Below are 25,434 nucleotides of genomic sequence, written 5' to 3'. Positions count from 1 at the left end.
GGAGCCCTGAAACAGGGCTCCAGGAGCCGCACCGGGACTCTGGGAGGCCCACTGTGGCAGCCGGAGCCCTGAAACGGGGCTCCAGCAGCCGCACCGGGACTCTGAGAGGCCCGCTGCGGCCTCCGGAGCCCTGAAACGGGGCTCCAGCAGCCGCACTGGGACTCTGGGAGGCCCGTTGCCGTCGCTGGGGCCCTCCAGGAGGGCTCCGACGGCGGCAGCGGGCCCCTGGGAGGCCAGCTGCCGTCGCTGGGGCCCTCCAGGAGGGTTCCGACGGCGGCAGCGGGCCCCTGGGAGGCCAGTTGCCGTCGCTGGGGCCCTCCAGGAGGGCTCCTGTAACGGCAGCGGGCCTCCCAGAGGCCCGTTGCCTTCGTTGGGGTCCTCTAGGAGGGCTCCGGCGGCGTCAGCGGGCCTCCCAGAGGCCCGTTGCCTTCGCCAGGGTCCTCCAGGAGGGCTCTGACGGCGGCAGCGGGCCCCTGGGAGGCCCGTTGCCGTCTCTGGGTCCCTGCAGGAGGGCTCCTGCGACGGCAGCGGGCCTCCCAGAGGCCCGTTGCCTTCGCTGGGGTCCTCCAGGAGGGCTCCGACGGCAGCAGCGGGCCTCTGGGAGGCTCATTGCCTTCGCTGGGGCCTCCAGGAGGGCTCCGACGGCGGCAGCGGGCCCCTGGGAGGCCAGTTGCCGTTGCTGGGGCCCTCCAGGAGGGCTCCGGCGGTGGCAGCGGGCCCCTGGGAGGCCAGTTGCTGTCCCTTTGGCCCTCCAGGAGGGCTCCTGAGACGGCAGCGGGCCTCCCAGAGGCCCGTTGCCTTTGCTGGGGTCCTCCAGGAGGGCTCTGGCGGCGGCAGCGGGCCCCTGGGAGGCCAGTTGCCATCGCAGGGGCCCTCCAGGAGGGCTCCGACGGCGGCAGCGGGCCCCTGGCATCAGGAGCCAGGAAAGACGGGGAGGCCTCCAGCGCTGGCGGTCCCCGCTGGCTCTTTCCCGGCCTCTGTCAGGGCCTGGGGCCCCATCAGGGGCCGGCAAAGAGGAGGTGGCCTGGCCCCTGGGGGTGGAAGCTCCGCCCCTGGGGGTGGAAGCTCTGCCCCTGGCACACGGGGCAGTGGAAAGGCAACCAAGTGTGGTAAAACATCACGTTTTAACCTCAGTCCGCATTGCTAGACAGGAGTGACTGTGGATCTGGTGTGAAAAAACATCACGCTTTGCATTGCTAGAACAGGAGTGACTGCGGATCTAAGCTGCAACCCCCCCCCCCCCACATGTGATAAGGTAGAGTGTTGTTAAACTGCCTTATTTCTGCAGTGCAGACAAGGCCCAAGACGGTGGATACAGATATGTGACATTTACCTTGGCCTGTACTGGAAACCCGTGGGACAGAAAAACACTCAAACTCAGTTGTGGCTTGAAAAAAATGCAACTATTACTCCTACTAAATCCCAAACCTTTTGGCCAGTCTAGAGATTCCTAAGAATGCCTTTTGAAAGCACTAATATCTCCAAAAGACATGAGACTGTAAAATGGACAACTTTTTCTTCCTTCATAAAATCTGGACTGTGAATATTTTGCTATCCACAGTTTTAGTCCCTGAGTAGCTGAGATTTTCTGAACAATCTGTCTCCATCATACCAGCTAATCCAATGAGTGTCAAAAGTATTGTTGCCTCTTGCAATATTGCAAATCAGTACTGATTGACTGGTATACTCTCCACATTGTTAAGATCCCCTTTTATTTGACATAAAATCTAACCAAAAATGTGTAGACCTGTGTAATGCTGAAGAATTCTTAAAAACAAATAAATTTAAAGTGTTTACTTACACCTTTTGGGGGGCTGAGGGGACAATCCAAGAAAAGAGTGATCTGCAGTTAATCTATATCACTGTGGACATCTACAGTCTTATTGTCATATACCAAGTAAGAGTTATGTAACTAATTAAGCAAGTGTATATATGCATGTAAGCAGCATTCATACAGAACAATGGGAAATCACAGCCTTATTACAAAGCAATCTTGGGAGCTGGATGGGAATCACAGAGAACAGAGTATGATGAGAATGTAGGATTTTATGGCTTGTAGATAGGCTGCCTGTCAGCACTAGAGAAACAAGATTTGTTGTTCCCATGAATTTTAGTAGATACTGTTATCTGAAGCGTATGGAGGGAGAGCACCTTTTCATATACTTACTCGGTTTTTCCTTCACTTCCTTTAGTTAATGTTCCATGCACTGAAAAATTTGGAGTCAGTCAGTCTGTGATATCTGTTGGTCTTCCTTACAAGGTCATGTATACATTTCTTCTAGCCTCACCCATCTGTTATGATTTAAGTTCATTGGCACAGATGTAGTACTTTTATTCAGCTGTGTCTATATTGGAAAACATAACCCAAAAGACTCTTTCCCCCTCCAGCTCACTTTGCTTGTTGAGGTTCACTGAGGTATAACAGTTTGTTCAAAGAATTATATACAGAGAAGGCCCTTCAATGTATAGTGTGGAACGTTGACAAATAGGTAGTAGTGGAAAGGTAGTTTGAAGAAAATAATAATTTTATATTAATTGCATGTTGTTCTTATTAATATAATTGTTAATAAGTAAATAATGAATATTTTATAGTAATTCTGGATTATGCCATTTGTTCCTGGCTATCATTGTTTATATTCTTCTATTTGGGCTATTTGCTAAAATAGTTTTAAAGCCTGTAAAATGGGTATGTGTGTGTGTATTCAAGCTAAGATCTCACATTAGGGTTTCCTCTGTGTTATTGTAGGACCGACTTGCATTTTCCAGTGTATGTGTCACAATTATTAGATCCTTCTCTCCTGAATGTTACACCATCCTCAGAATTTAGTAAGACGTTTTGCATTTAAATTGAAATACTTAATTTTGCTTTGTCAGACATTCCAAGCTAGGAGGCAAGACAATGTTTAATTTCAGTCATGACATAATGGATTGAGCAGATGACTGGTTGACTTCCATGTGAACAGGAACTCTTGATATTCAGCCTTGTAATTTTCCACATGAGGAAAGCAACAGTGGTGGGAAGTATTTTGTATATCAATTCAAAATCTGTAGGTAACACTCAAACAGGACTAGAGAGGTACTGCAACCATTTTCAGGCATTAGGGATAGAATGGGCACAGTGCTGTCCATGGGCCACATACAACTTACAGGATGTTTTTGTGCCTTACAGGTCAAACAATGTTTTTGCCCCAAAATGTCCTCTAGGGAGTATGGGGAGTATTTTGGTCATATTTTTTGCACTCTCCTGGCCTGTTTTAGACCTATGTAAATGCTTTTCTTAAATGCCTCTCCTGGTCCTAAAATAGCAGTGGTGTGTGTGTCAAAAACATGGTGAAAAAACCCTAATGGTTTTCAGGAGGTGTGGGGTGGCCTTTCAAGATTTCCTAGAGGGCTAGTGCAGCCCCCTAGTCTCCCACATTGCCCACTCTAGTTCAGGGTTAAAACTGGAGGGAAAATAGGACAACACTTAAGCCTAACCCTTGAGTTTAGTAAGGACCTGCTGGATGTAAATTAGATCTCCCATGTGCAGAGTGCAAAGATCTGAAGAGAGTAACCACATGTGGCTGAATTAGTTTATAAAGTTCTAGTGAGTGGAAAGCCAACTGAAATAGGGTTCCTGGTCTCAGGAGCAGCTGGGCATAGTTGCATAGCCTGCTTTAGACTTTCATGCTCAGTGTGCAAAGGTTTAATTTCGGATGTTGGACAATCCCTATCTCCAGTTTTGGTCTTAAAAGTGTCCTTACATGTGTTAGGGACAAAAGGATTAGGGAAAGCCTGAACAGTGCTTCAATGCAGAAATAATCCAGTTTGACACCACTTTCACTGTCATTACTCAGTGCTATGGAATTCTGGGAATTGTAGTTTGTTGTGGTCCCAGAACTCTCTGACAGAGAAGACTAAATGTCTTGCAAAACTACGGCGGGATACAAACCGCCGCTTTGCGGCGCTTCCCCGCCGCCGCCGTTTGCTCCGCGCGGGAGCTGCAGCAGCCAAACTGCGCGGCTCCCGCGCGGAGCAAAAAAGAAGCTCCAAAATGGAGCTTCTTTTGGAGTCGTGTTTGCAACGTAGCGAGGCGCCGGGGCGCACTCACTACATCACAAAGGACGCGACACGTCTGGACGCTATGCGTCCAGTACGTAAAGATGGCGGCGCCCATGTGGAAGGGGCGCCGCCATCTTGTACGTATAGGATACGTACTAGGGTTAGGGGGGTGCGGAAGCACCGCCCCTTCCTAACCCTAGTACGTATCCTATACGTACTATATGGTGGTTTGTATCCCGCCTACAGTTCCCAGAATTTCATAGCTTTAAGCCATGGCAGTTGGTGGTGTCAAAGTGCTTCATTGCTGCAGTGCGGATGCAGTCTAAGGCTGGGGATGCAGTCTAAGGCTGTGGTTTGAAGCCATATTCTCAGAGTTAGGAGGTGACACGTTACAAAAAATAGTTATTGCTGACACATTCCTTTTATCCAACAGTGAAGATTTAACTATATTACATAATGACTGCAACTTGGCACAGGATAATTTAACCTTTTTGGTGGTGCAACTGTCATCTTTAAATTTTACTTTTGTAATTACTGGGTTGTGGCATCACTTGGTCTGCTGCAGAATTGATGTGGTTTGACAGCACTTTAACTGTCATGACTCAATGCTATGGAATCCTGGGATTTATAGTTTGTCGTGGCACCAGAACACTCTGAAAGAGTAGGCTAAATATTTCACAAAACTACAAACTCCAGAATTCCACAGCATTGAGACATGGTAGTTAAAGCATTGTCAGACTGCATTAATTCTGCAGTGTACATGCAGTGTAAGTGGTGGAGGAACACTGGTTCAAGCATTATCTCATGCTATGCCTGGCACTGCTGCCTATGCTCTAATGTAGGTGTTGAGACAACAATAAAGTAAAGAGAAAGAAATTAAAGTGTGTTTTGTACCACAGACCCCAAACATTGGAGCATCCCAATATTTTTTTTAAGGAAGAAAGAATATCTATTTTAGTTATTCATTACTGAGAACAGGAAAATAAAGGGTTATTTTTAAAATTATAATTATAATGACAGCAAGCTATTTCTTGGACCTTGGACATAGAACTGTAACCAATTATTGTTAGTTACAATAACTTGGACGTAGGACTGTCATAATTACTCTTTACAAATAGCATTCCAGATTCTGCCCATTCTCTGCCATGAAAACAAATGCAAGGAGGAGGTTTTGAAACTGCGTCCATCACACTTTCCAATCTCTGTCTTAATTCTTATGATTCAGGACTACAGCTAGAGCATGGTGAGGATTCAGAATCAGAAACTGGTGACTAGAGAACACATGACAGAATTACACATGTAATTTGATACTTCTAGAAGATGCTAAATCTCTCTGGAATTAACATTTAATGATTTGCAAGCCCCTAAGGCTTCAGATGTGTGGCCACTGTTTTCAGTATCAATTGTTGTATGCACGGGGGCCGGGTGTGTGTGTGTGTGGTTGCTCAAGGTAAGGGAAAGCAGAGTTATAGTGTGTCCTTTTCCAGGGACATGCCCTTTTCCAAGACATTTCAACCTTCTGTCCGGGAGAAATTCCAAAATGCTCCCCATTTTGAGCATGACTAAGAAGCATGAATTTATATTTCTATTAGTGTTTTTTTCTTTTAGCTGGCAATGTCCTATGTTTTTAGCGAATGTCCTACATTTTGTGGTGCCTTGTGCTCCTTTGTGGTTAGGACATCTGGTCACCTTAACACTAGGCAGAACAAGAATCTAAGTGCAAGGCTGCAATCCTACATATGCTTATATGCCAGCAGTAGCCATCCCAGAACTCCATGGATCTTACTTAGCGTAAGAGTCAGTCCTCCTAGGATTATTGTGCAGATACTATCCATCCATCTTTCAATAAAGTCAGGACCATTGCTACATCTACTGAAGTATGCTACATTTAAGAGCTTATTCTGAACTCTTTCCCTCCCCACATGCTTATCTAATCAGATATATTTTTGCTACTTAATTATTTACTCATAGTTACTCCATGATTAAGACTACTCTGTACATTTTCATATTTTAAGGCCTGAATCAAAGCACTGAAAATAGACTGCATACCTGCTGAGGAGTTTAGTAAGTCCTGGTTAGACAGCTGGAAAAGGAAGTGCAGTCACTCGTCTTTTAAAGCAAAATTTGCAATGCCATTAACTTGTCTTTCCAGTTAGGGGGGAAAAAATGACACATTTAGATTACTGCTTCATTGTTCTAGAAATAGAAACTTTTTTTTTAAAGGAGAGAGAACCAGATTAATTAATAGTGCCTATTTTGGACACTTCCCATATTACTATGAATAGTTTCCTTTTAGAAATGTAATTGAGAGCCAGTGTGCTGTAGTGGTGTGTTGGACTAGGACTCTGGGGGACCAGCATTGAAATCCCTTCTGGGCCATGGAAACCCACTGTGTGAGCAAGTCACACTCTCTCAGCTTCTAAGGAAGGCAAGAGCAAATGCACGCTGAAGAAATCCTGCCAAGAAAACCTGTGATAGGTTCACCTTAGGATTGCAACAAAATAAGAAATTACTTGAAGGCACACAACAACATGACTGTCTAAATACCCTAAACCTAAAGGCACTGGATCCCATCTAATCTTGAAAGTTAAGCAGGGTCAGCTGTGATTAATACTTAGATGGGAGACTGCCAAGAGCACTAGTGCTGTAGGCTATAATTTCAGAAAAAGGAAATGGCAAAACCATCCTTGAGCATTTCTTGCTTAAGAAAATTCTGATAGTAATGGGGTTGCCATAAGTCGAGAGGCAACTTGAAGGCACATACACACAAGTTAACTATACGGTCAGTGTGCTCAGCTTTAAAAATACATAGTGATAATTTAAGTTTAAGATGCAGATTTAGGTACAGTTACCTTGGAGAGATTTAAACTGAACTCAGTGACACTGCTTTTGAACAGAAATGCATGCTGCTAGAGAATTCTTATATCACAATCCTATACATGTAGATTCAGAAATATGTTGTACTCTTAGCCTGAAATTGTGTTGGCATACTCCAGCAGTGTCCCTTTTCACACTGCACACTTGAGGAACTTTGATAGGGCTGTAAGTACATCACAGTCAATGGGAAAAGCAATAATGTTCACTGGAGTAATGCTACTGAAAGTAGTGGTCTGTGGACTAGTGTCAGTCCTGAACCCTAACAGTCAATGAAGGATATGACAAAGCACTGTTAAAATGAAGTAAACAACATTTCAAACTAAAATTGTAACAAAATCTGGTCACTAATGTTAAACACGATGTTCTAATTTCCATGTGCAATTAGCTATTTATAGTTATAAAAATGTCATCTTCAACTTTTGAGGACATCGGATGACAGATCAATTTTTCCCACTTAAAAAATGTGCAGAGATCTACTGTGTATTTTATGGACTTTTTATTTTATGCTGTCCTGTGCCCGCCTAGCAGTCTAGTCCCTTTAAACTTAAGAGGATCAGTAACCAATGTTTACCCTTCATTTTCCCAAGGTGAATTACATACACGTTCATGCTGTCCAACACACAATGGGAAAGCTCCATTGAAATATTAAGTCTACTAGTCCACAGACCCATTTCCTTGTTAATAAACACCTTTCTAGCACCATTTGCAAGGTCCAGAAAAAAAAAGTGCATTTTGGACTTATTGTAGTAGTTGAGCATGCTGTCCTGTTGCACCTGAACACTCTGGCTAACAAAATAAACATTTTTCCTATTCTATCATCACTTCTCTTAATCATCTAATTATACTATATGCCATCTATGGATTAGCTGTATGCATATGCTCTAACAACTTCAGTGGTAGTGATCTTAATATAGTACTGTTTCCTTACACACACACACAATTTATTCAGCTTGTGCCCAGTGTTGTGTGTGTTGTGTGCCTTCAAGTCGTTTCCAACTTATGGAAGCCCTAAGGTGAACCTATCATGGGGTTTTCTTGGCAAGATTTGTTCAGGGGAGGTTTGCCATTGCCTTCCTCTGAGGCTGAGAGCGTGTGACTTGCCCATGGTCACCCAATATTTGTGATCATAATTATTATGTAAGTTGTGGTGCAGCGGTTTGTGTACTAATTAGAACACTGAAAGACCAAGGTTTGAATCTCTACTTGGCCATGAAAATCCACTGGGTGAGCAAGTCACATCCTCTCAGCTTCACAGGAGGGAAAGAACAAGTTCCCTTTGAACAAATCTTCCTAATAAAACCCAGTGATAGGTCCACCTTAGGGTCACCATAAGTCAGAAACGACAATTATTATTATTTATTTATTATTTATCTAGAATATTTATATGCAGCTCTTCAGCCACAAAGGCTGTCAGAGCAGCTACTACCACTGTTCTGAGTGAAATTTACTCCAGGGATGTGAGAGGCACTTGTGGGACTATTTTTTTAAGCCTTAGTTGCCACTACAATATTATGCACTACAATTTCAGGAAAGAGGCTCTGTCTTTGTGTGCAAAATATTTTGGCCTGCCCTTTTCTTCCATGCTTTAGCCTCTTGCAACAAAAACAGGATGGAGACCTGTGGCATTTTTATAGGCCAACACATTATGTGGGTGTGTATGTGCCTTCAAGTCACCTTTCAACTTATGCTGACCCTACGAATGTCATAGGGTTTTCTTATGGCCTTATCATATGGGGGAAATTGGGCAAAATCGGGGGTTTAAACAGCGATTATCCCATGCAAAATGTGATATCGCAATTAAGATTTCCACATGACATCACTATTAAACAAGCAATAAATGGCAACAAATCATTCATGGAGAAATCCCGAAAATGATTTGTTGCTGTTTATTGCCTGTTTGATAGCGATGTGTGTGAAAATCTTAATTGCGATATCATGTTTTGCATGGGATAACTGCTGCTTAAATCCTCAATCCCCCCCGCCCCCAATTTCCCCAGTGTGATAGGGTTCTTAGGCAAGGAATATTCAGTAGCGATTTCCTAATTCCTCTGAAATTTAGCCTACAACACCTGGTGTTTGTTGGCCATCTCCCATCCAAGTACTAACCAGGGCTGGCCCTGCTTAGTTTCCAAGCTCAGATAGGAGCTGAATACTGTATAATGTCACACATTTGTTGACCTTGAGGTGCCAAAAGACTATGCTGCTTTTACCCTGCTGTTGCTTTTTGTTATAATGATCTGTACTAAGTTGTTTTATTCTGCATTTTGTGTTTGTGTGTGGCTTTTTAAAAATTTGCATTGTCTTATCGTCTTTTAATATTTGATATTATTGAAATAGTTATGTTTCATTCTGTTTGTAAAGTGCCATGTACATGGATAGCATAATAATAATAATAATAGAGACAAGAATGTTGTTGACAGTAACATTGCAGGTGATGCCAAGGGCATGAAGGACATTCTGATGCCTGAGTTGAAGAAGATGGCAGGTCCACTTTTAGTTTATGTACTGGATTAGCAATTAAATTTTTCTTCCACACTAATAATGGGGATAACTTCCAGGGTAGCGGATGGCAGAAAGTTAGCACATGGCAGTTACAACAGTGTCTAAATGGCTCCCAAAACTACAATACCTAGACTTCCTTAGCAAAAAATAAAAGGGAAAAGATGATCATGTTAAATCACTGCCAAGGAAAACGTCAGGCTACAATCTCTGTCTCATTCTTTCCCTTTAAAATTTCTATTCTTAAAATCAGCAAACCAGAAAAACCGGAAAACCCCAAATGAGTGGGAAATGAGTAAGTCTAGGTCCACTGGGCAAGGCACACCTCAAAGGATAGCAAGGGCAACCCCCCTCTGAATAAACTGGCCAAGGGTCGCCATAAGTCGGAAGCGAAGCCATAACAACAACAACAAAAATGAATCATTTTGTCAAAACTAAACTTGTTTTGTGGTTAGTGTGCTTTGAGTGGACTACAACTCTGGAGACTAGGGTTCAATTCCTAGCTAGGCCATGGAACCCATTGGGTCACTGTCACAGAGAAAGACAATGGCCAGAAAACCCTGTGTTGTGAATGACTTGAAGACACACAACAACAACAACAAACTTATTTTTAACCAGAGTGATGGGACATGAGGGGGGAAGACAAGCAGTAGGGTTGTATGATATATATGTGTGTGTGTTTAATATAATATATAGGAAACACAATTCCACTGCTTCCCTCCACCTGCACGTCCCACCACTCTGGCTACAAAACAAGGTGGTTGTTGTTGTGTGCCTTCAAGTTGTATATGACTTACACACACATACTGTGTATGTATATAAATATATATACTGTATATGTGTGTGTGCTTTCGAGTCATATACGATATATGACATATACACACAAACACACATACTGTGTGTGTGTGTGTATATATATATATATATTTCCTCTCATATATATATATCCACACACAATATTTTACTCATATATATATATATATACACACACACATATATTTCCTCTCTCATATACACACGAGAAGTATATATATATATTTATATATATGAGAGGAAAGTACTGTAATATATATATATATATATATACACACACACACACACATATACTTTCCTCTCATATACATATATTCCTCTCTCATATATATATACTGTATAGTATTTCCCTCTGTCTCAGCTCCTTCCTGGCCTGGAGTCTGAGGGGGGCAGGAAGGCTGAGTCTTGGCTCCCTGCCTTCCCGCCTCCTTTGCAAGAGAGTGAGAGGGAGAGAGAGAAGCCAAGAAGGCAATCTCTTTGGGAAGGAAGGCGGGCCGCTCCCTGCGAGGCTGAGGCGGAGTTACCCTTTCCCTCCTTCCCTCCCTGCTCTTCCAATGGAGGAGGCGTGCCTCTGGCTCCTTTCCCCTCCGCTTCCGTCCATTCTTCGTAGGCGCTTGCCTCCCCAGACTAGCCCCAGCCCTTCTCCCTCCCTGAATCCCTTCCCCACCGGCGAGGAGGAGTGATTCCTGGGACACAAAGCCAGGGCCATCCTCCCCCTTCCCCCCCGCCTAAGTCCCAGAGGCAGAAGGTTCTGTGCCAGAGCCTCCCAGTCCCCGTCCCTTCCTTCCAAGAGGGAGCCTTCCAGTTAGAGCCCAGGCTTGGAGCCTCAGCCTCAGCAGCAGCAGCAGCAGCAACTATGGCCGAGCGCCGCGCCTTCGCCCAGAAGATCAGCAGGTAAGGCATGGCTCTGGCTCCTGCCTTTCCACATGGGACCCTGGCTTGGGTTTTCCTCAAAGGGTTTGGGGGAAAGGTTTCTCCACTGCCTTTTCCAAGGCCTCACAACAGAGCCCTAGCCACAATGTGGGACACCCCCCCCCCATACACACACACACTGGCATCCCCGTTGGACCAGGTAAGGACTCGCTGATGCATCTTGCAGTTGGGGGCTCCCACACTGGGGGGGGGGGGGGGAGGTCTGTTGTAAGGCCTTGGACAGTACAGTGGAAAAGTGTGATTCTGACTTGCTTGTTTTTCCCCTGCAGGGCATGGGGAAGACACTTTTCCACTGGAACATCAAGGCCTCACAACAGACACTCCCACTGTGGGACCACCACACTGGCATGCAGATTGTACCTGCAGGATGCATTGAGATGGGTCCTTACCTGGTACAATGTGGATGTCAGTGTGGTGGTCCCACATTGCCTGGTACAATATGGATGTCATTGTGGGGGTCCCACATTATCCAGTAAAATGTGGATGTCATTGTGGGTGTCCTCCATTGCCTGGTACAATGTGGATGTCAGTGTGGGGGTCTCACATTGCCTGGTACAATGTGGATGCCAGTTTAGTGGTCCCACTTTACCTGGTGCAATGTGAATGCCAGTTTAGTGGTCCCACCTTGCCTGGTACAATGTGGATGCCAGTTCATTGGTACCACATTGCCTGGTACAGTGTGGATGTCAGTGTGGGGGTCTCACATTGCCTGGTACAATGTGGATGCCAGTTTAGTGGTACCACATTGCCTGGTGCAATGTGGATGTCAGTGTAGTGGTACCACATTGCCTGGTGCAATGTGGATGCCAGTTTAGTGGTCCCACATTGCCTGGTGCAATGTGGATGCCAGTTTAGTGGTCCCACCTTGCCTGGTACAATGTGGATGCCAGTTTAGTGGTACCACATTGCCTGGTGCAATGTGGATGTCAGTGTAGTGGTACCACATTGCCTGGTGCAATGTGGATGCCAGTTTAGTGGTCCCACATTGCCTGGTGCAATGTGGATGCCAGTTTAGTGGTCCCACCTTGCCTGGTACAGTGTGGATGCCAGTTTAGTGGTACCACATTGCCTGGTACAGTGTGGATGTCAGTGTAGTGGTCCCACATTGCCTGGTACAATGTGGATGCCAGTTTAGTGGTCCCACCTTGCCTGGTACAATGTGGATGCCAGTTTAGTGGTACCACATTGCCTGGTACAGTGTGGATGTCAGTGTGGGGATCCCACATTGCCTGGTGCAATGTAGATGCCAATATGGTGGTCCCACAGTGTGTGTGTGGGCGTCTGTTGTGAGGGCCTAGATGACACAGTAGAGAGATGGGGTATATTATGTGCACATGTGGGGTGTATGGTCTTTTTTTTGCAAGTCTCCCCCTCCCAAATCTAAATGGTTTGTTGATGTGCTACAGTCCAGCCTGAAAGCATTGTCGTCTTTCTCTCTTCCTATGTGCCTCTGCATGGCCTTCCCCCTCCTATGCTTTGTTCTCCTGATCTGTGGGTGTGAGGAGGGGGGTGCATTTTCACACCCACCATATTTATGCTTGTCTGGCTCTAAGCTGTACATTTGCTGTTTATGAAATCCTGCCTTTCATTCTGTGTTGTCTTTTCTGTCCAGAGGGTTTGTGTTGTGGTCTTGCCTTTTGTCCAACCTGGAGTCTTTTTTGCACTAGGCTTTGAAATGAAGGGCTGGCTGCCTTGTGCGGTAAGGGAAAAAATAAATAAATCTGGAGGCGGATTCTTGTTTATGTGCAGAAAACACAACAATCTCCTGCCGGCTGTACAGCATGGCAGGTTCCTCCCTTCTCAGGCCATGAAATAAAGACAGCAGGAAGATTCAGCCATTCCCCTGACTGATTTGATTTGATTTGATTTTGTATCCATCCGGCATGCCCACTCCTAACTGTCATGCTGCTATTCCCTAGTTGCAGTGTCACTCCCCTTATGCTTTTCCCCCCTTCTTCACAGCAATAGCAAGGAATGCCTTTTCTTAGCATATGTGTTGTGGGATTAAGACCAGGGCTGCATCTCCACTGTAGAAATAGTGTAGTTTGGCAACACTTTAAGTGCTGTATCTCCATCATATGGGACCCTGGGATTTGTAGTTTTAAACAGGATTTTTAACCTTCTCTACCAAAGTGAGCTGCTACCTTCCAAAACTGCAAATTCTGGGATTCTGTAAAATGGAGCCATGGCAGTTAAAGTGGTGTAAAACTGCATCATTTCTACAGTGTAGATGTACCCCAGGTTTCTTGAATAAGTTTCAGCTTCTGTATTATTTATACTATGACTTCCACCCTTTTAGAAAGTACTCTTTAAAAAAACCCCAAATCTGTGATTTGAGCTCTCCCACTCTTTCAGAAAGTTAAGTCTTCTTGCTGATAGTCCTGTTGCCTTATTCCCAACAATTTCTCCCTAAGGAGTCATTGCCATATTTGATGTAATGACAACCAATTGTCTTTCTGTGCAAGGTGTCATCTCAAAAACTTTGGAGGTATTTCATCTGTGCTTTCTTGGACATACTTTCCCCTTCCTAACCAAGTTTGTTTTATTTATCAGAAATAAATATGGCAACTTGAGAGATGTTGAAAGTAACAAAGGTCCAAAACAATTGCAGAAATAATCCAGTTTGGGACCGCTTTAACTTCCCTGGCTCAGTGCTAGGGAATTTGGGAACTGTAGTTTTGTGAGACGTTTAGCCTGTCAGAGAGCTTTGGTGCCACAGTAAACTACAATTCCCAGGATTCCCTTGCACTGAGCCAGGGCAGTTAAAGCAGTCTCAAACTGGATTATTTCTCCTCTGTGTTTTGGACCAAAGATCCTTAACAAGATGGGGATTCAGTATTGGTTAGAGTAATAGACAGAGACTTGAGAGATCCAGCTCTAGTCCTCATTCTGCCCAGAAACTCATTGCATGAGCTTGAGTTTATCACAAGGCCAGTCACTTGACCTAAACATGACCTACCCTGCAGCATTGTTATGAGGATAAAGTGAAAGCAGAAGGACAGCCATAAATGCCACTTTGAGCTAAGTAGAGGAAAGGTGGAATATAAATGTAATTAATAAAGTACATAAGTTTACATGTGTTTTTAGGTGGATGCTGTTTTGTGATGCTGATCTTCAGTTCATTACCAAGAAGATGGCAAGATTAAAAGACTGTGATGTTGTGCAGTGTTTTCATGTATAAGACAGTAATAGAATTAGATGAGTTGGACCTGCAACAAATACATTGCAGTATTGATTGTTCATATTTTGTATTCCACCCAGTTATCTATAAATATTACATTCGCAGGATTAATCTCCTGATTACTCCTATTCACTTGCTCTGATTTTTAATTTTCTCTCTCTGACACAGCGTTCTGTGGCTTCTGTGGATGCTCACTTCATTTGTTTGAAACCTTTAACCCACCCCATCTCTTTTTTGTAACCTTAAATATATTTTCTGCTTTTGCAAATCTGGGGCTTCAACAGAGAATGCTGATAAATAGATCTGTTTTGGTTATAGTCGTGTCAGTACTCCACAGATGAATGTGATATCAGACAGACTGATATCAAGAAAGGCCTTGGGGCATTGTGCAGTGAGAGGGCCTTCTGAACATTTTCAGTTGATTTTCCCTACACAAGGAAATCTTTCCAGTGGACAGTGACCACAGAAGCATCTGTGTAATTAAGGAAGGCTCCACTGTTCAAAGTAAATTCCATTGAAACCAAAGGGATTTCCACTTAATGACATCCAGAGTTAGACTTGAAAGCAACTTGTTGTGTGTAGGTTCCCCCTGTGATAAAAAAAGACCAGAAATGCGACAATCCAAAAACTTCAGGTTTCAACCTAAGCATACATACCAAAAAGTAACGTCCATTGAAATCTAATACCAAAGAGTAAAGCCTGTTGAAATCTATGGGATTTGTTGTATGCCTTCAAGTCATTTCTGACTCCTTTCATGGTTTGCTTTTTTTTTTTTTTTGCAAAAATTTTTCAAAGTGGGTTGGCAGTGGCCTTCCTCTGAGGCTGAGACTGTGTGACTTGCCCACTGGGTTAATGAGTTTCCTTGGTTAAGCAGAGATTTGAAATCAAAGTCCTAGCTCAATGAGCTCAAAGTGAGTCCTGCAGCATACTGGCTCTCATATGGGATTTATCTCTAAATAAAAATGAATAGATGGAGTAGCTAACTGTCAGAGATTGGAGGGCCATCCTCCTGTTGGACCCCATAAATCCCCCCATAAATGTTTATTTTGCATTGTGGGGTTGCTGGGGGACTTGGGGGCTCCAGAATGATCTTGCGGCTTCATGCTAGATAGATAAATAGATAGATAGATTCTATAAATTCAGAATTCTTTTCTTCTACCTACCAGTTAATCAAAACTTTAAATAGCTAAATGAATATCTTCTGTTTGGAAATGGATTGATCAAGTGCCTGTTCCTAATGTCCTTCTTGCTTCTTTCAAGTACTCACTGCATCATATTGACCCAACAGTGGCCTGGTTAACTGTAGCTATTCAGAATAAAGCAAGGAGAAGAATGCTACTTTCATCTCATCTGAATGGCCAGCTGTAGCAGCAGTGACTGAGGCCATTCATGACAGGAGACCACTCCAAAGGAAAAGTTGGGGGGGGGGGGGGAGAAGAGGAAGAGTGTCAGTCTTGCTTGCCACTCACATTGTTGTGTAAAAAGGGAAATGCAACTGGAAAAGACTGGAAAGACGCTCCATATCTGATCACCACATGCTAGCTTAGGTTTTTCATGTTTTGCAGTAGGACCAACTAGGATGGATGTGACCAAATGGGATAGATATTTTTAGGTATATCCATCAGATGCACTATTAGGCTGTTACATCTTGAGCTGGGGAATGGTTGGTATATGGGTTATTTCACAGCAGTATCATATGTTTTAAAGAACTACTCCCTTTGCTAATCACTGAACAATTGAAATGTTAAAGAATGATCTTGAGTAAGAAGGTTTTTCGAAGGATACAGCAGAAGTGAGCAATTTTGCTGGCTTTATGGCTAGTTTTCTACCCTGAGATACTCTGGGACCTGCCAAAAATACTTTGAAAGAGGAAAACCAAAACAAACTGGAATGAGAGCAGAAAGCAAAAGGTTTTTTTTAAAAAAAATGTTAAATAGCATGCCATAGGCCAGGGCAACCTAGGCTATGATTGCACTGACCAGGATACTCTGGGCTCAGAGGTGGCCTCAGAGCTGCCCCAAACTTGCTCCATTACCTGACCCTCCATTCCCGCACCAGGGTGGCTGTTTGCATGGGCATCCCATTAAGCTGTCCTGTGTGTCTTCTGCTGCTATGGGTTGGTTACTTTTGAGGTCAGAATGAGGTGCACAGTGATGGTCTCTGAGTGAGCAACAGGTGATAGTGGCAGACATGCCAGGTGGCTAGTGGCACGCCTGCTCCAGCATGGGAATGGAGAACTTTGGAACTTCCTGGAAGATCTGGAGGAAGAGAGATGTTTTTAACATTTATTTTGAGGATATTATACCCTGGTTCTTGTGTTGAATGTGCCAGACATTGTTGGGTTGGGCTGTATGTAGTCCAAAGAGGATGCTGTCAGAATGGGGAGAAAATGGGCCTTTTCGCCCATGCAGACAAGGCACTAAAAAGTGAAATGCAAAAATAGCTTGGGAGTAAACTGTGCAGGTGTGTTGTGGAAAAACAAACAAAGGCCTAAATTCAGTTGCTAGTCCCAGCTTAAGTAGACCCATTAAAACAATGGCATTTATATAAGTGTTTACTTTTCAGCCACTGATTTACTGAGTACACTCAATTTGGGAACTAGTAGTTGGATATAGGCCACAAAGTCCAACAGCACCTGCAAAACTTACACATTTATTAATACATAGGCTTTTGTGGATTTCATTTTGGTGAATTACATTTTATACCATAATGGGTTGCTCTTAAAGACCCTAAAAGGGTCAGACAGTATATATACCCCACTCACCTCCATGCCAGCATCCTTTGAAGATGCCAGCCACAGATGCTGGCAAAATGTCAGGAATAAACTCTTCCAGAACATGGCCACATAGCCCGAAAAACCCACCAAAAAAAAAAAAAAAAAAATCTTCTCAAAGACTGTTTATGCTTTTCCTGTACAATATACTTTTCAAACATTACGAGAGCAAACAGATTATTATGACTTGTTGGTGATGGTGTGGCCAGTACACTTTGTTTCCAGTTCCTTGTGCTGAATTTGAAGAACTGCTATTTGAGAATAGGTTTGTCTGGGATAAAGCCATGATCTTAAATTACACTCTTTTTATTTGGCCTGTCTCACTGACCAAAATTTAAACAAACCACAATCCCAGAGTTTTAAAAGGAAAAGGAAAAGTTTTCATAGTTTAAAAATGAAATCAGCTATATTAAGTTTCTTCCTGGGAGTATGGAATAAGACAAAAAGGAAAGTGGAGCATTTTTTCAGCTTTTCTCTATCAAGAGTCTCAAATGAACCTCTGCTTCCAGTGGCCTATTTTGAGGTCAAGTTGCATGTAAAAATCAGCAGAGTTTATGTTAAGGTTCTGTATCTCTGGAATACTTCATTTGAACATGAAACCCTCTTGAATATGTTTTTGGCTTGTGAAAACACCCCCCCCCCCAAAAAAAAAAAACAAAAAAAACAACCCAAAAATTACACTCATTTGGAAAGCAAATGAATTGTTTTTCCTGTTTCTATACTATTGAGATTGCCAAGGTTGGGTTTAGATCCAAAGTATGCATGCTTGTGCACTTTATAGTTACGCAAGTGGCGTGCATTTTCAAAGCTTGTACAATGAGACATCTGATACCTCTTTATGGAGGCAGTTCTCCCAGTTTGCATTTCTCTGTCCTGTTTGCCCAGGAGGTGCTGTAGGCAGGATGGAAGGTGTCTGTGCAGAGCTCCCCCTCCACGAGACAAGGATTCATCTACACTGTAGAAATAATGCATTTTGACACTGCTTTAACCACTATGGCTTCATCCTACAGAATCCTGGGATTTGTACTTTTGCGAGGCACCAGCACTCATTGGCAAAGAAAGCTAAAGATCGTGTTTATCTATAGAATGGAGGTACAGCACTTAAAGTGGTTTCATAACTGCATTATTTCTAGTATAGATGCACCCCAAGACAGCCTCTACAATCAGAGGCCCATGGGGGTAGAACACAAGGTCCCAGCCTATTTGGTGCTGGAACAGTCTGTTCATCCACACTCTGCAGAGGCAGCTAGCGCACCAAAATAGAGAGCCAAAAAAACAAAACAAAAAACTTTTATGCAATGTCAGGTCAGGAGCAGGGAAGAGGGAGTGAAAGCGATAGAGAGGGAGAAGAAGAGCATGTGTGCTGCTGATGGAAGCCAAGCTAGAATTCCTGAGTCTGAGAACATACTTGAGTATACTAGCTGGGCTTTTTTGATATTGCTCCACTAGTGTTACACTATATCTTGGCCACTGATCCATAGCAAGCCATTTATATTCTTGGATTTTCTTCACACAGTGAACAGGTGCTGTTTCCAAATTATTCAACCATTTCACAGAATGCTTTAGGTAATCTTCATCAGAATTGGCATCCTATTGGAATCAAACTCTAATAATGGGATTTCAAATTCATCCAAAATGCCAACTTTCTGGAGGGTGGGGGAGTCATTTTCTTTTTTCCTTCTTTCTGTAATTTGCAAGTAGTCATTTGTTCTTTGCTGGATGCAAAGCCTGAATTCTCACTTCCTTTTTGGTAGCTTGGTCAGCTGATATTTTCTCTCATACTAATTAGAATGTTTTCTTGCATGCTTTCTGCATTAAGAGCCACTTCTCATTGAATTTTTAAAAACATGGACACAGTTTGTAAACACATCTGCAACTGAGGGTTTATGGAAAAATAACTACTGAAGAAAACAAGTTGAATGTTCAAGCATCCTATGAGTGCCATTTTCCCACCTAATTTGGTGTCATACTGTGTGATAAAAGATTTTTGACAGCATCTGTACCCTGTATTCAGATCACTGGTCTGTAATTTGTAAATTTAATTATATGTAAAGCAAAGTACATATGTTTATACAGGGGGTTCTGCATTTACTTGGCCCTTAAAGTAGTCAAGCCTCATGATTAACACAAAACAGATGTAAGGAATTTTCAATTCTTGTAAAATTGATTTTTAAAAAGTAAACAGTTATTCATAAAAGTCCTGTTGCTGTTGTGCACAGAAATAAGTTCTGATTGTCAAGCTTATTTGAAATGGAATAGGACGGTGTTCTCTGAAAAAGTTACTAGTCTACTCAGACTTTTATAAATGTAATTTAATTTCTACTTAAGACAATATAAATATAAGTAGTTTAGTTTTGTAGAAAGTGTTTAAAAATTTCATCTGGTTAACAAAATTGTTGTTGTTATGTGCCTTCAAGTCATTTCCAACTTATGATGATCTTAAAGCAAACTTATCATAGGGTTTTCTTGGCAAGATTTGTTCAGAGGAGGTTTGCCATTGCTTCCCTGTGGCTGAGAGCGTCTGACTTGTTTAAGATCACCCATTATTATTATTATTATTATTATTATTATTATTATTATGTTTTATTTATGTAGTGTTGTAGATTTGCACAGAGGGTTTTATGACCAAGCTGAGAATCGAACCCTGGTCTCCAGAGTTTTGGTCCAGCAATCAAACCACTATATATATATTGTTATGAAATTGAAGATGGAACAAGAGAAAGCAAATGCAAAAAGAAGAAGAAGCAGAAAACAGTAGGAATACTTCAGATAACTACACAATTTAAAATTTTAAACAAAATAATAGCCTGATTTACTCTTAGGTCAGGAGTGGGCAACTTCATGGGGGCTATTTTCCTCAAACCCCCTGCAAGCTGCACGCCCCACAACAAGCCCAAATACCTCTGTTTTCTTCTGCACCCACCACTTCCTGTCTCCATTTTGGGAAGGGTGGCAGAGGAAAACAGACATTTTAATGTGTTCATATATATGGGGGCATTATGAGTTTTGAGAGCAAAATTACTTGAAAATGGCACTGAAATGTATGGTTTTAGAAAAAGCGGCTGCAGGCTATGGGAGACTAGAAAAGGACTCATGGGTTACAAAAGTGGACCTATGGGCTGCAGTTTGCCCACACTCTGATTTAGGGTCTTGGGCCTGTCTGCTGCTGCACAGCACTGGATTAAAATGCAGCTGTAGGGCTTAACTTTCTACTCAGCACTACTCTAGAATGAATATTCTTTTGTGCAATTTTTTTTCTTAAAAAGGTTCACTTGGGGGCTGTACAGACCACCTGCAGCCGCTCTTTTTAGTGCCAGATCGGGGCTGCGGCAACGGCATACTGTGGCCCTGATCATGCTTTTCTGCAATGCAAAAAGGAGCCACAAAAAGCGGCTCTTTTCTGAGCTGTGGAAAGGGTGCCATAGCCATTGGGGCCACGGCTTTTCTGTGCTCTCTTGGCACTGCGTCATCTAGATGCAGCACCAAAGGAGCGCTGTGACGCCACATGTGTGGTGTGGCACGCAGTGTTATGCTGGCCTGGGGCAGAGTCAGGGTGTGTGTTTTATGGATGCCATGTCCTGACACCACCCCCAGGCCGGCCTTAATGGCCAGTCTGTACAGCCTCATACTTCCACTGTGACCATCTCAGTTCCTTTTCTGCATCTACACTGCAGAATTATATGCAGTTTAACACTGCTTTAACTGCCATGGCTCAGTGTTATGGAATTCTGGGAGTTGTAGTTTTGTGACATACTGTATTTAACAAGCTCAGTCAGAGAGGACTGGTGTCACAACAAACTACAAATCCCAGGATTCTGAAGCATTGAGCCATGATGTTTAAAGTGATGTCAACCTGGATTGTTTCTGCAGTGCGGATACAGCCGTAGTCTTATCCTCCATCAATGGGTTTAATTCCCTTTGAAACTACAGACCCCAGGATTGCATAGGATGAAGCCATGACAGTTAAAATGGTGTCAAACTGCATTAATTCTGCAGTGTGACAGCAGTCTCAAATTTCTACTCATCATCGGGATTACTACAGTCGCCCCTCCTATCTCAGATCCGCGCCCTTGAATATAGGTGGAGGGGCAACCTCTGCTATTTGCAATGGTGCACACACCCTTGAATAAACGCAAGCCTCCATTTTTGTGGGGGGAGGGGTCTGGAATGGAACCCCCTCGAAAATGGAGAAACAACTGTATATGCACCCACTCCTTTCCAGAATTTCCTATAGCAGCTCCTTTTGGACATAATGTTTTATGATTCATGCAGGTTGTAGGTGACTACCTTTTATACACTTATGGAACATGGATAAGGGTTCATCAACTCACACAAACAGATGTGTATTCTTTTTACTCAGCTTTATGGTTTGTGTGCATCTTGTATTTAAAAGGATTCCTGTGGCTGGGTCCAAAGTAAGACTGAATTCAGGTATACACCTAAACACATGTAAATGCATGCACGGTCTAATGCTTGAATCCCCTATAGAAAGATTTGGATCCTGTTGCAGGTTGCTTTGTAGCAGTAGGAAATTCTATACAGTTACCTCAATATCCTTTTCCAAAGAGCAAACCTTGATTTTGCTATTTTCTATAAAGGACGCCATTTGGATACCCCATTATATTTAATGGGACTTGAACACCCATGGATTTTTGTATCCAGGGGGAGGGGTGTGTGTCCTGGAACCAAATCCCAGCAGATACCAATGGCCCACTGTATTTCAAGGCCTATGGGTACCTTTTGTCAAAACCAAGGATGGAATTCATGTCAGGGAATTTGAGCACAATCCTGCTGGTTCAGAGTGGTTGAGCATTTATCAGAGCCTTTTCACCTGGCTGCTTATAAGATAGATAATCATTGCTGTGTAGTAGTTATTGAGTGTTGGACTACAACTCTGGAGGCCAGGGTTCGATTCTCCACTTGGCCATGAAACCCACTGGGTGGTCTTGGGCAAGTCACTCTCACCCTCAGGGGAAGGCAAACCTCCTCTGAACAAACCTTGCCAAGAAAACCCCATAATCATTTCACTTCAAAAAAGGTAAAGGTAAAGTTAGTCACTTGACATGAATGTCTAGTCATAACCGACTATAGGAGGCGGCTCTCATCTCCGTTTCTAAGCCGAAGAGCCAGCGTTGTCCAAGGATTACTATGGTGGTCATGTGGCCAGCATGACTGTACTGAATGCTGTTACATTCCCAGTATTTATTTACTTGCATTTGCATGCTTTCGAACTGCTAGGGCTGGCAGAAGCTAGGACTAGTGACAGGAACTCATCATGCAGCATTTGGGCCTCGAACTGTCAACCTTCTGATCTTCTGATCATCAGAATTGGTGTCTCAACCACTAAGCCACTGCATCTCTTAGGCTTGAAGGCACACAACAACAGTAAACCATTATGATTCAAAACACTTCTGATAGAGCTGGATAGAAATGACAAGGAAGTTAAATAAAATTCATACCCTGTTTTCTATAGCTGGCAGGTTTGTGGGATAGGAAAGGTATCTTTTGAAATCATTTACCAAAATCTACATATGGCCTTGGGAAATGTTCTAGTAACTTTGGGGTCTTTTTTTTTCTTATGCACTTGCTTCATTTTTATTTCTTTATATATATATATATTTGCATATAATCTTTGAACTACAAATACAAATGTAAAATATTTTATCCACCCGTGCCCCCCCCATCTTGTACAGTTAGCCCTTCTTATACATGGATTTTTTATACATGGATTCAAGCATCCATGGTTTGAAAATGTTCCAAAAAAGTATAAATTTCAAGTATCAAACCTTGATTTTCCATTTTTTATAAGAGACACAATTTTTCTCTGTCATTATATTTAATGGGAGTTGAGCATACAAGGGATTTTGTTATACATGGGGGATCTTGGAACCAAACCCCCAGCATATAACAAGGGTCCACTGTACAATCTTTAAAGCCTGCTTTCTGATCCTTTGACAATATTAGAAGTAACAGCTTTCAGTGGTGAAGGATTGTCTGTCTATGGCAGTGGTCCCCAAACTGTGCCCTTTAAGAGATTTTGGACTTCAGCTCCCAGAAGCCTCAGCCATGTTGATCACTAGTCAGGGATTGTGGGAGCTGAAGTCCAAAATCTCTTAAAGGGCACAGTTTGGGGACCACTGATCTATGGCTTGTGGTTTCATCTCAGGTGGACGCGACGGTCAGGAGCACCTGTCATCAGCTTCGGCTGATATGCCAGCTGCGTCCCTACCTGGGCCGGGGGGACCTTGAAACAGTAATATACTCTCTGGTAACCTCGTGGTTGGATTTCTGCAATGCGCTCTACATGGGGCAACCCTTGTACCATACGCGGAAGCTGTAATTGGTGCAGAATATGGCGGCAAGACTGGACACTGGTACATCCAGGGCCAGTCATATAACACCGGTCCTTAAAGACCTTCATTGGCTGCCTATTCTCTTCCGGGCGCAATACAAGGTGTTGGTTATTACCTATAAAGCCCTACATGGCTTGGGCCCAGGGTACTTGGAGGACTGCCTTTCCCCATATAATCCGCCTCGCACACTCAGGTCGGTCGGGAAGCAATTGTTGAGAGTTCCAGAGGCTAGATTGTCTACTACCACCCAGAGGGCCTTTTCTACCTCGGCCCCCAAACTCTGGAACTCGCTTCCCGGCGAGCTCCGCTTGGCCACCTCATTAGACCAATTTAAGAAGGGGTTAAAAACACATCTTTTTAAGCAGGCATACCCCTGACTTCTGTTCCCTGGAATAACCCCTCCTCCCCTCTCGACAGCACTGTTGAGTTGGTTTATTGCTATGTTTTATATTTTAAGATGTTTTTAATGATGTTTGATGGTTTTAACTATTGTCAATGTGAAATGTTGTTAACCGCCTTGATCTCAGGAAAGGTGGTATATAAATAAATTATTATTATTATTATTATTATTATTATTATTCATCCTGGTAACAATTTTAAGAGAAACTAGTGGCTTTTCTATTTGCAGTGAATTGTCAAAAATGAATATGTACACCACACAAGAACAAGTGACCATGCATTCCATGAACATTCTCCAAGTGCTTCTTAAGGCACACTGTTTTCTTCTTTTGATGTGTGTAAGATTGACTCTGGGCTTAGTTTTTTCTTCCAGGGTTTTCGCTGTAAGAACCTAATTCTGGTCACAAGCTCAAAAATTAATCTGACTGCCCCTGAAGAAAAGCAATGGGTAATTTTCAAAATCGGTATCAAATAATGGATCACATTGTCTTGACCCCACCTGCTTTTGGAACTTGGAAGCAATTCAAATGGGAATTTTGTTTTATTAGAATACCCATATATTTTGTCATTATGTTTTAAAGAGGCAGAAAAAGCAGTAGTTATGGGAATCGAAAGAGCCGAAGAGACTGGTATGGTTGATTTTTTCCCTACTTATCAGAGAATAGGAAAGAAATCTTTTGGGCAATGGCAAACCTCTTCTGAACAAATCTTGCCAAGAAAACCCTGGGCTAGGTTGGCCTTAGGGTTGCCATAAGTCAGAAATGATTTGAAGGTACCCAACACACAAAACCAAGTAGCCATGTTATGGGATTTGAGGAGTCATTGTTCCAAACACTTCCCTCTTCCTGTTGATCTCATAGTCTAAACAACAGAACTGTGAATAAGGGCTATCAGCAGACTGGATGAAGGAAGCCCTGGTGGTGTATCTATCAGGGGCTCTTTCACACTACACACTTATAGCACTATGATTTTGTTCTAACTACTATAGGAACATCTGAAGGACTGTCAGCAGACTGAATGAAGAAAGCTCTGGTGGTGGTATCAAGGGGTTTCCCACACTGTACAGTACATATAAGACTATTATTGTACTCTAACTGCCATGGGAACATCCTGTGGAACCTAAAGTTTCTAGTTTGGTGAGACACTAGAGTTCTTTGGCAGATAATTATAAATACACCTCCTCAATCTTCAAATTGCAGGATTCCATAGGGTGGAACCATAGCAATTAAAAGTGGAATCATAGAGCTATAATTACTGTATATATTGTGAAAGGTCCCATGGAGTGTGAATCTGAGTTTGATATGTATGGTGGGATTGCTTTGGGAAGGGGATCTACTCATAATTGCATGTCTGTTTCCAGAAACTGGTGCAGGGGGGGGGTTCTGTTTGACCCATATTATTTTTGTTGTGGTAGCCCACAAGTTTTCATTTTATTTTCCATGATGATTAATATCTGTGTGAAATTACAAAATGAAGCCATTCAGATTTTTGGAAATTTTATTATCAGATATAAAAATATTAAACTTGTACATGTTTTAGGTACTCATCTCTAATTTTCCCCATCA

The 25,434-nt window shown here is 42.9% G+C and overlaps 1 protein-coding gene across 11 annotated transcripts in view; it reads left to right on the top strand.

Moving 5' to 3' along the window:
- Nucleotides 1–10,770: 10,770 nt before the first annotated feature.
- The window catches only part of DOCK7 (dedicator of cytokinesis 7), a 163,402-nt gene continuing 148,738 nt past the window's right edge, over nt 10,771–25,434 (top strand). For all 11 annotated transcript variants that reach the window (XM_089515317.1, XM_089515316.1, XM_089515315.1 and 8 more), the window contains exon 1: nt 10,771–11,124. In XM_089515317.1, coding sequence (XP_089371443.1) covers nt 11,087–11,124 — 38 coding nt within the window. In that variant the 5' untranslated portion in view covers nt 10,771–11,086. The remainder of the gene's footprint in view (nt 11,125–25,434) is intronic.

Source organism: Sceloporus occidentalis, unplaced genomic scaffold (assembly GCF_023333645.1).
Source record: "Sceloporus occidentalis isolate IW3139 unplaced genomic scaffold, rSceOcc1.0.p SCAF_3, whole genome shotgun sequence".
In the NCBI taxonomy this organism is placed as follows: Eukaryota; Metazoa; Chordata; class Lepidosauria; order Squamata; family Phrynosomatidae; genus Sceloporus; species Sceloporus occidentalis.
Note: the sequence above shows the minus strand (reverse complement) of the source record. Positions and strands in the feature narration are given on the sequence as shown.